This window comes from Drosophila guanche, unplaced genomic scaffold (genome assembly GCF_900245975.1).
Source record: "Drosophila guanche unplaced genomic scaffold, DGUA_6, whole genome shotgun sequence".
NCBI classification, from domain to species: domain Eukaryota; kingdom Metazoa; phylum Arthropoda; class Insecta; order Diptera; family Drosophilidae; genus Drosophila; species Drosophila guanche.
The window spans coordinates 1428526-1440457 of NW_022995744.1; the positions used below are offsets into that span (position 1 = coordinate 1428526).

Here is an 11932-nt window from a genome sequence, read left to right on the forward strand (position 1 = left end):
ACCATGTCCAAATGTGGACTAGTTTTATTTATATTTTATCGCACATTCTTCCACCAGGGAGGCTCGAAGACCGTCTCGAACCAGCAACCTCAATCTCTGCCCCCATTCGGCATCGGCATCTGCATCTGCTTCGGTATCTGGAGGTGCAGGTGCTTTGATTGTGTTTGCCTGGTCCGACATGCGTGCCGAAGATGATCTGCAGTTGCAGATCCCCCGGCTCCTACTCTCGATGTGTATGCAGAAATTGTAATTAAATTAAAGTTTACTTTGAGACACGCGTCAGGGGGACCGGCAGAGTCCCTTCGCTCCACCGTCTCTCGCTCTCTCATCTTCCGACATGTCCATCGGTTGCATTGGTTTTCAGTCGCATGAAGGACCCAATGAAATGGAACTCGACCCAGTATCAGTGCTGGTTACATTGTGGCACTGATTCCCACATCCATAATAGTACTTATAGTATCTGTATACAAAGAATTAAAAAGGATCGGCCTTCTACCATCTTCGAGCTATGTATGTTGCCATGTGCTCATGGGATACGTTTCCAAAAATATATTTATCAAATTAAGCCAAACATTTGACTTGGACTTGTTCCAGTTAATTTGACCCACATCAAGCGAGGACAGTTTCATTCGGCCTATAAATAACCTTTTGCATATTCCGTGGCACAAAACATTTGACTTATTCAGCCCCTCTGTTATTGGATCTAGCTGTACGTACATATGTAGGTATGTCGTGTCTTTGTGCCCTTTATCCGCTTTCGTTTTCAGCCCAAAAAGGCAAGGAAAACATGCCCAAACATGCACACGGAATGAGATTTGTGTCCTGTGCGAAAGCAACATAAACTTAACACAATTTGGTCACGATTTGGGGGTCGGACGCACACGTCAAAAATTCATCAACATGCAAAGCTCTCTCTTCGGACTCAGGCTCAGGCTGTCACTCTCCCAGCCATGCCATCCAATCATCAAATTTGCCTGATAAGAAGCGTTTAGCCAAACACATGCGCCAAATTACACCAAATTTCTCACTGTAATGTGAGCAGCGGAGCCTCTCCCCCCCTGCTTCCATCCACAGAACTAGTTTTTATGGCTCCCGAAATAAATCAAAACAGACCTGCCCTGCCTTGCACTGTCCTGCTCTACAGTTAGGGGGCACAATCGAAGTTTTGTGACGCGTCACGCAAATCTCGATAGCAACACTGACAAAGCACACATGAAAACAGGAAAAACAATTTCCACTTGTCAAAAAGAAAAGTGGAATGGGATTCGCTGAGATGTGGGAAATTATCCGCCAAACGCAATTTGACTTTGCAGCACACATAAATCCAGAAAAATCACAAATCATGTCAGGAATCGTTGGCAGAGAAATCGTCACGGCACAGCAGAGACAGAAGGACCCGATCGGGATAAAGGTCCAACATCCATGGTCCCATTTCCCATTGGGATTGCTACATTCTAATTAACGCGACAATCAAATTGTAGCCGCCAAATGCTGTCACATGATTGATCCGAACATTTGGCCATGTCAAGGCCCCGCACAGGGGACTGACCCACGGCTCATGGGTCCACAACTGCCCACAGATCTCTCGCCTTCTGTCAGTCCAATCCATTGCCAGGCCATCATCATGCGGCATCATCGTCATAGTACCCCACCCCCCCCCCCCCCCCCCCCTACCAACCATTCACACAGAGATTTATCTTGAATATTTCGGGTCTTTATGAACGGTTTACTTCTGTTCAGAGTTGAAAGTTTATTTGGTTTCGAGTGTATTAGCCATGGGAAGACGTTTGCTGCTTGGCATTCCCTCTCAGGGAAGTCCATTTCAGAGAAACAGATATGTAAATCTGCATCCAAAGTCGAAAAGGGTATTCAAAATTCCCCAAACATATGTTTCGATACGATTCTCCCATATTGTTCATACTTACATCTTTATGTGTGTAGGTCTGCTCCTACCGCTGCCCACATCTGCGGACACATGCGATAGATTGCTCCACATATGTCCGCCCGTTCCCTCCATCCTCCGTTCCATAAGTCTGAGATGATTTACAGTTATGACAATTTTAAGTTGGTTCATTAGTGGCACACACACACTGCTACAGATGCACTCGTAGCTCCTCCGTGTTGTGTGCGTGCCTGAATGTTTCTGTCTCTCCGTCTGTCTGCTGTATTATGATTAAAGATGATTACAAACGTCTTGTTATGGACTTCATACAACTATTTTCCTCTACCCCATCGTGACTTCGATCGTTATCCATTTGGGGTCTGGTCTTCTGCTCATCTGACTCCCCCCAAACACCACTCACAGTGCGCCACTCTCTCGTTCTGCTGGTGGTGGTGTGTGCCTGCACTTTAATTAATAACCACTGTCAGCATTTTTGAGTAAAGCATCGCTGCCGCATGCTCCTCCCCCTCCCACCGCTACCTGCTGTTTGGAGTTGCGTTTAAGTAGCTGCATTATGGCCATAACTAAAGCGCTAAATTATATCCAACTAATGGCTGTTTACGTACATCTCTCCCCTTTCCCCTTTCCATCGTGCCAGGAGGCCTGGGGCGTGCATGCGAGTTGGAGGCGGTGGCTGTGGTGGGTGCGGGGCCGACGTTAATTGAATTATTTTTTGCTTTGATGAGATTCTTCTTCCTGCATGCCTAACTGCAGAGAACTTTCTCTATTAGGCTATGTCGGAATATCATATTGGAATGTTGCATTGGATAGCATAGAGGACAGAACTCTCCGATGCTACGATGCTCAGATCAATCCAGAATGGAAGGACAGATCTTTTCATATTTTACACTGTACTGCTAAGCCAACCACATATTCTCAAATGTTTCATCATGTGAACTTAAAATCATTTAAGGCTGCACGAGTATCGACAATAGGTATTCAGATAATCATTAGCATTCGCTACAAATATCTGCCTCCATGGGCAGCTCTCTTAATTTTTATTGCAATTTCGCTTTATTGGGCATTTCCCGTTCCCGGCATTTAAGTTCCACCAATGGCTCAAAGGCTTACGGCAGGACATTATCTCTATGGCATGGACACCATCCCAACTGCTGCTTAATGAATCTCATTTTCATATTTTTAATAGCATTTGTGGCTGCAGCTGTTGGCTTATTATCAACTGGCCAACCGAATAGGATGCTCCATAAACCATTAATTTTCTCTACCTCCTCACACGATCTAAACTCACACAGAGATGTCGAACTCTGTCCCGAAGCAGAGTTACTTGGCCCCTCGCAGATGGAGGAGCAGAAAATTTATGATTTGCCTTTTTGGTTTTCTGTTTGTCCCCAAGCAGAGCCATAAGAATTGTTAAACTTGTTTCCAGCCTTCCATTTGTGGACTTTGCGCCTGCGCAACTCTACTCTGTGGACATCGACAGACTTATTTAATTAAGCCTTGGCCATCCGCGACGGCGAGGTGTTAACTGACCCAACTGGCACGGTTTTCATATAAAATATAGTAGTTTATTGCTCCATAATCCGCCGCCGAACCGAACCCACTTAGAATGTCAGTCAGTCGACCATCTTGAAGACCCAAATATTTTGTTTATTTGGCCAGGCTGGAGTGCAGAAAGGGCCAGGAGAAGCTATAGAGTTGGAGAGTATTGCTTTTGTTTGCCATTTTGTCTGGGCACCGTCAGACAATGTGCATTATAAATTCATCAGACCGACTTACTCTCCGTCTAACATACGAATGGATGAATGGATGGATGGATGGGTGGAGTGGGTAGTGGGTATTGGAGAGGAGCCTCAAAGAATGGTTTGCATAATGTATCCGAGTGGATCTCAAGTATCTGTAAGATGCCTTTTGCCGTCGCAGAATGGCGCAGAGCTTCACAGAACAATGCAAAACAGCAAAACAGACAGCAAACAACTGAAGAGAGAACCGAGCACAAAGGAGAGAAAAAAAGGATCCATTCCTCAGTCTGAGATTGGGGTTTTTACCCAAAGAAGAATCCTGCCTCTGTCTGAGGTTGACATTTGTTTGGTTTGCTTTTGTTTTTAATTGTGTCAAATATTCCATGGGCTGTGTGGCAAGTGTAGAGGGCAAAGTGGGGCACGTGGGTGCAAATGAAAGCCACTTCATTGAAAGAATTCTGTGGCATGAGCCTAACAAAAACATCTGCATAGAACAGAAGGGCGTTCCTGGTGCGGCAAGTGGTTCGCCAATGGGTGCAGTGTGCTTCTAGTTTTCTGATTAAAAGGGAACATGTACATATGCATGTACATATGTATGTATATTTGTTTCAGTATTATGCTCCAGTTTGCACAACAAAAGCTGGAATTACTCTGCAGGAAAGCTCTTTGAAAGGTTGTGCACCAACATTTGGACACCAAAACATTTTTTCTCAAGGAACTGACACAACGAATTGCCCCAAGCATATATTCCAAGGATATTTCGTACTGTTTTTTTTTACATGTAATACGTTTATTTGAAGAATTTCCAAAGGTGTTAGATAATTTTAATGATTCCTTATTATTCCTTATTCCTTAAATAAACATCCCATAGGCGTTTCGTATGCAACATGGATAACATAGACAAATCGCCACAAGCGAGTCGGCTCGGGGTTTTGAACAAAGTAAAAACAGAAAAACTGTGAAAAATATACAGGCTAAACGACCCAGTTTGCATTGTTATATGATAAATATATGGATTAGGTTAGGTTTCGGTCCGTTGTGATTGTTCATGGATTAGCAGTTATATAAATCTACACGTATGTAGATACGCAACTTGGAAGTCAGTTCCCTCCCAGATGTCTGATTTTCTGCTTGGAGTCTTGAGTATTGAAAGTTATCTAATCCAACATCAAATGTAGAGAAACTGATGGAAGAGTGACAAATAATCGGACAGTTCGAGGAGCATGAAAGAAGAATTTTCAGTTTACTTTGTGCATACATACATACTTATTTACATACTTACATATGTGTGTATATATATCAGCAATAAAGTGGTGAAAATAACCACTGAACAATCCAAGAATTTGTTCTATTCGCTTGACACACTTCTTGCTGACAAACCAAACAGAGTGAAGCTGCGCCAAAGCCGCTTCGTACAGCTCCATCAGCCTAAACACTTTTGATATCGTTGTAAACGAAACCAAAAAAAACCAAAATGTTACATTTGCAATGGTTTTTACACCCCGGCGGGAGGCAACAGCCAAGCCAACAGGCAACCTGCTGTTTAGTAAATGCACAATAAGCGCAGCCTGAAATGCATACAATAAAAGGTGTCAACCGAATTGTGAATTTTCAGAATGTTTTTTGACTTGTATTTGGGGGTGCGGTTAGCCACAGTTATTAAGCCAAACATTTTAAATGTGCAAATTGCCATGTCGACTGCACTTCAATGCACGGCACTGCCATTAAATGGATGCCAGTAATTAAATATTTAGGCATATTTATCTGGCCAAACTGTCAGGCAAAAGTCAAACCCAGGTATTAGCATTTCATTTTGTTAACAATTCCAATATCAAATCCAGTTTCAATTTCATTCCAATTTCTGTTCTAGTTCGGAACCGCGAATTATATTTTACAAACCACATTTCTCTGCATAAATACAAATGTGAGTCTCCAACATAAATGCACATTGCATGGGAGTAAAGAATAATTTCAAGTAAAAGTTTTTACCTGCAATATCTGATTATCATTCAGATAGACAAGTGCAAGTGTGACAGAAACATTATACAATAATTTTTATAATTTAACAATAATCTTTACGGTGCTCCCTGAAATGTTTTAATGTCCCTGCTCTTCTATATTTTTCCGTTTCTCCGTTAAAACTGCTTTTCTCACCCCTAACCGCGCAACATGGCCATCGCTTGTCAGCTACATGGTTAGTTGTCCGGAAGGACACTCCCTACCATGTAGGACAAAGCGCTGTTATCGCTTAGAACCAGAGGCAGAGCCATGACCAAGATAGTGGGCAGGACGTATAGGAAAAATTTCTTTCCCATTCTCTCGTCACTTTTATGGATTTAGGGGGACTTTCGCTTGGGGCAGCTGTCCTGCCCTGTACCGTCTTTGTTTGCCTCTGTGCTTAAGTAGCCGGAAGTACGTAGGATTTTTTCCCAGCTCTCGCTTTCCAGCAAATTAATTGAGTTGAAATGCTTTCGATGCTGTTCTCGTACTTTCTGGCGGAGCGGAGAGCATGGGAGCCGTGTGTAAAAATAAATAAATAATCGACATCGGCTTAACATTTATTGGTTATAAATTGAACAGTTCGAGCGTAAAATATAAAGTGGATTATAGTTTTAATGCGAGGAGAGCATACATGCGCACATGGAGAACAATATAGTTTCGTTAAAGGACATTAAAGGAAATTCCATGAGATCCATTTCCCCGTCAGGACTGGATAAAGTTAGCCAAAGAGATTACACCCTGGGCTTTTCTTGTGAATTGTTGCTACGAATGAGTGCTGATGATGATGTGAATGTGGAGGACTGTGTTCCCACTAATTCAGGGAAGAATCCGTGGACAATGATAAATGCATCTTTGGCTGTATCGTTTGTGCTTAAGACACGTAAAATAATACGTTAAGCATCTTTCATGACTGCAAAAAGTCTCTCTTTGATTCCTCTGTGCAAACACTGGTTTTTATAATAAAACGAGTTAGAACGTTTCTGAGACGCTTCGTACGCGTCACAGCTTTAATACCCTGTCATACTTCTCATCCTCCACATCATATTATGCTAAAAACTGAAACAAAATTATTGTTGTATGATTTTTAAAATATAGAATCTACTGATTTCGGTCCCTGCAATAATCGAAGATCGGGTATAAATAAAACTTTTTTTTTGGCACCATTGTAATCATTTAAATAATTAAAATTATCCCAGTAGCAGTCAATAGCTTTTGGCTACAAAACTTAATTCTATTCAACTTGGTCTAATCCCTTGCCCCATCAGCATCACCATAATCGACCTTTTTGACTAAATTAAGCAGGCAATTTGCACAAACAGCCAAAAATGCCGTATACAAAATATGTAATTTCGGAAATCAATTACCCAAACCCCTCCGATATCGAGTGGGAGAGCCGGAGCCCCTGAAGGGAAATACTGAGTAGAATCAGTTGGAATTCGTTCGCAGTGTTGTTTGCTCAAATAATCATAGGAAAAGGCCTAAAGAGGCACAAACCTAATTCCTTTGTATGCTGTAAGGGCAAGGGAAATCTATTTGGAAGTGAGGAGCAATCATTGCAGAACCGGTTCACAATTAAAAGTGAAAGCTTGGGATCTTCTCTTTCCCCAAAATGAATCAATTTGAGGGCCTAGAAATAATCCCTAAAAGGGGCAGCTGTACTCTATCGCCCACTAAATGTGTCAAAAGCGTCCCAAATGAGGCTTTTAATGGTTTTACGATTTGCCAAACAGCCGAACACAATCCCTCCTCACGCGCCATGCCCCCCCCCCCCCCCCCTTCACCCTCTACGCTGCTGTCCTTTCGCGCTCTTTGATTAATTTATTTTTGGCTGCCGCGGATCACGTTGAGGTTGGTCTTTCGTAGGAGTTGATTGAGGTTGGTTGGTTCATGGTTAAGGGCGGTATCTGTCTCTGGTTCTGGCCCAGTTTTCTACATTTTTAGCCATCAATCGGGGTCATCGGGCATGGGTCTGTCGTAATCTGATGGTTCTGACAGAAGCTGAAAGAAGTGTGGCTAATGATTTGGGAAAGTGAATTTGCTGGTTTCTTAGACAAGATTTTTGTTTTAGATAGCGTAGTGACTAAACACTCGGAACTTCGTACATTCTCCTCAATGGAACCAATTGTTTAGCCGTAGACCTGAATGGAAATGTCGCAGGGGAGCAGGAATGTCAAATCTGGAAATGCTCCCCCGTATAAGTATGTATATGGATCATTATCTATCCAATAAGCATTAATTTACTCTCACGATGTGCCATTATCATTAGCAGACACAGACGGCAGACAATCATGATATGGAGGCAATCCAAATTCAATCGAAAGCTAGGCGAGGAAAACAAGCTGCTAAATTTCGCACGCAGCTCTCTCGAAAGGCATTTAGTCCCTGAATAAAGCAAAGATGCTGACTAGGATGATGGAAAGGGGGCTGGGGTGGAGGTGGAGAAGAAGAAGGAGAAGGAGATGGGGCAGAGTGTTGCTGATGACACACACTGAGGAGAAGAAAAGAAAAACGAAGCCAATCTAGACTGAGAGGGATAAACAAGCAACAGAATCGCATAGCTAAAGTAGCTAGGAGATACACATGTTTCCGACAGATAGAAGACACCAGACTCGGAGCGAAGTGTGAATTATCCTGCCTCAAAGTATTTAATGCGCTTTACACATGCCAGCCAACAGAAAGAGCGGGAAACGGGCAGGACTGGAGTCTAATAATAGCCGAGGAAAAGAAGAGAAAATACGAAAGAAAAACATTGAAAAACTCTACTCGACAATTGCCGGTGCTGGGCAAAATGAACTGTGGAAAGTCGTCAAAAGACGAGGAACTGAAAATGTTAGGAAAATTAATTAAAGAACGTGAAAATGCAACAGGCCTGACCCAGCAGTTCAAGTTATGAAATATTCTCCACATCTCGTTGGGTTTTCTCTGTTTTTTGTTTTTTTGGGTTACATAACCAGGCATTACAAATTAAAGAATTATTATTTTTCCTCTCTCCTCCGCTCAAGAAAAAGATGAAAACTGAGAAAACTGGTTTACCTTTCCTCGAGGGAAGCCACAAAAGCGATCTACCTGACGTTGGTTAATGCTGCTCTTCGATGATGTACGATACGGGTACGGGCAGGTAGGAATCGGAATGAGGGCTCCTCAATACCGCACTCCTTCTTCTTTCTCTCTCTCTTGTTCCCTGTACCCTGAATACGCCTCTGTCTTGGCAGGACCTCCTGCTGGCTTTCCTGGTGGTGGTTGGAAATTGTTTACTGCCCAACGCAACAGGATATGCATTCTGCTCTCCTCCTACCTGCTCATTCGCAGCGCTAGCAAATTGCTTCAGGCCCAGACCCCAGATGAAGACATAAAACAACAAAAAGTTTGACCCATATGCTGAGGTGATATCTGTAACCGATCAACTTCCAGGAATAATCCCCATGCCTATCCATCAGTTGGGGATTTCATTAGTTTTATGTTTCCTATTGAGGAATCTATTCCTATGCAGCATATTTTAAAAGATTTAAAACTGAAGGCGGGCGAGCTACGATAGCTCTTTCCTTATTTAAAAACTTTTCAGAATCCCGTCGGGAAATTTACAAAATGATGTCAAGCAGTTTTAAAAGCAGCAACAGGCAGAAATGAAATGGGCACCGAATGTTTTACTAAAAAACTAAAACAAACACACCTAAAATGTACCAATAGCAATAATTTGTCTACATAATTTATTGCCTCTTGATAATAATTTTCCCATTTCCCAAACACACTCTCCCAAACATGTCCACGGGCTTTAATTTGTATTAAATTGTACGTAGGAATTAATCTTTCAACAACGCACCTTTCCACCAACTTTTAGTTCGTAGCCCATGCCCAGCGGCGTCTTCAGCTGAACTGGGCACACGAATCCAATATTGCGATGGGGAATCTCGACTCCCAACTGGTGCTTCCTGGTGGTCACCTTGGGGGCGCTCCTGGCGGGCGCCGGGGTGGAGGAGGTGGTGTTCTCAGCGACGCACAAGTCCTCGCCCCCGTGGACGGGGAACTTGGAACACTCGAGGTTCTCGGGCCAGTTGAAGTTGTAGGTCTTCATCAGCTTCTCGCAGACGCGCGCGGACTCGCACAGGGAGCGGCAGGGCGGGATGGGGCGCTCCAGGATGGTGCAGACGGGCACGTACAGGGAGCAAAGGAAGAGCTGCAGGTCGTCGCTGCAGCCGATTTTGACGAGCGGCGCGAACTGGTGCACCTCCAGGCCGGCCTCCTCCTGCTTGGTGTGTCCGATCAGATTGGGCATAATGGTCATGTTGTAGGGTATATTCTTGCAAATCGAAATGGTGATCGCCTCGCAGCGGTTGTGGTGCGGGAAACCGTCCAAGGAGGTGGCTGAGGTGCCGCTCAGATCAGGCCCCATCAGGCCACCGCCACTGCGGTAGTAGGGACTGGCGTCCAGGGGCGTCTGATCGTACCGCTGGACGCCTTGGATGAGTGTGGGGAGTACTAAAAGGAGGATCTGTGGCCACATTTTGGGATTTTCGGGGTTGCAATTACTTTCTGGAGTTAATTCTTTCTCCCTTCGTTATTCCTTTTCTCTTTTACTCTTCCTTTATCTTATCTTCAGATCTCGCACATATTGACACTCGCGACACTCGCACACAATCGCCGTTATAAACCGGAGGGGCAATATTTATTTGGGAAATAAACACTTAGCACTCTTCCATCATTTTCGCGCAACAAATATTTCCCTTAATTTCAATTTATTTTCCCTTCTTTCTTTACTTGCTCTAAATATTTGATTTCAATATTTGTTTCTCTTATCACTCCATTCATTCCCTCGCGTCGCGGCGCGAATCCGGAATTTCTCAAGCACTTTACGTCAAAAAGCGCGCGCGACTTGGACACGGAAAACCACGGAAAAACACAACATGCCTCCGGATGGAAACGCGGAAAAGCGGAAAACTTGAAGGTTCGAATTCAACTGAATTCAATTTGGCGGGGAAGATTCCTGACTTATGCCAGCAAGGTATGAATGTAAATAGGGTATGCACAACAGATCCAACAGATGCACAAACAACAGATCCAGAAATTCAGAAACTAACGAGCAGTCGAGTTGGAATTTTGTTGGCAAACGGTCAATTTTAGGCAAACGGTTCTGATATTGGATTTTGGAATAAATAAAGTCTAATTGGACAATGTTTCTGATAAAGCAGCAAGGTAAAATGTATGGGGTATGGCGCGCAACGTAAAATCCACCCCACTTAGCATTCTGAGTCAAAATGCTCATATTTGCGCCAGTGTTTTGAGTATCTCAAAACCGGTCGGCTCTCTTTTCAACATTGCTTGCTCTCAACAGAGCTCTCTCTCTCTCTCTGCTAAATGCTGTGCTGAATATGCCTACACTCTTTTATTCAGCCGTAAGGCTGCCATTTAACATTGATTAAATTTAACAGCGACCTTGAATTTAAAACCTCTCTCAGTGAAACTAGAGAGACGGATTTTATACCATTTGTTTTCTTTCTCCCTTTATCTTTCTCTCTCTTGCTGTTGATTAGACTAAAGAAATATCAACAAATGGTTAACCGTGGACTGAAGGAATTAATTTGAATTAAAATTAAGCTATAATTGGCCTTCTTGGAGAATCTCAGGAGTTAGAGGGTACTTGTGTACGTTTTCCGTTTTCGTAGGGAAATGTCATTCAACCTTTATCTATTCGCCAATGCCGTTACATTTCTTATTGACCTCTCCCTCCATGCACTGGTACCGTTACAACTCAGACCTGCTTTCGTCCCCCTCTCCAACTATTTACTGCTCTTCTGTCGGAGCATATTTGCACGCGTTAATATCCACAATTTGCTGCGACAATATCTAACATTTGTCTCTATCTATGTATTTGTTCTTTCTCTCCTTTCGGCACTCATTTGTTTGTTTTTTTGCCATGCACTTAATTAAGTCATTAACTTGCGTTTAATCTAAGCTTAGCAGCGCGCAGAGTGTGGTGGAGGGGAAGCTGGTAGAACAAACTTTGCCGATGCCAAGCATTTCTCTAATGACCCCAAGGAGTGCATGTGGCTGGGGGGAGATGACAGTCAATAAACTTGTTATATTGACAATAATGATGACATTAGAGGAGTCCCTCCCTATTTACCCACCTCTCTCTATCTCCATCTCTTTCTCCTCTCTGTGTCTCTTGTCTCTTGACTTTGTCACCTGCAGTGCGAATGAAGAAACCCTTTTGACCGATCCTCTTCCTCTGGCTGTTTCTCCCTCGCACACAGTCACTGCTTAACATACATATGGATTTTCATGCTCAATC

At 43.3% G+C, this 11932-nt stretch overlaps 1 protein-coding gene across 1 annotated transcript in view; it reads right to left on the reverse strand.

Annotated features, from left to right (window-relative positions):
* LOC117579449 (frizzled) overlaps positions 1–10667 on the reverse strand; it is a 95213-nt gene extending 84546 nt beyond the window's left edge. Inside the window, exon 1 of the mRNA XM_034265338.1 lies at positions 9464–10667. Within this exon, the coding sequence (XP_034121229.1) occupies positions 9464–10144 (681 nt within the window). The 5' untranslated portion in view covers positions 10145–10667. The remainder of the gene's footprint in view (positions 1–9463) is intronic.
* Between the last annotated feature and the right edge of the window lie 1265 nt (positions 10668–11932).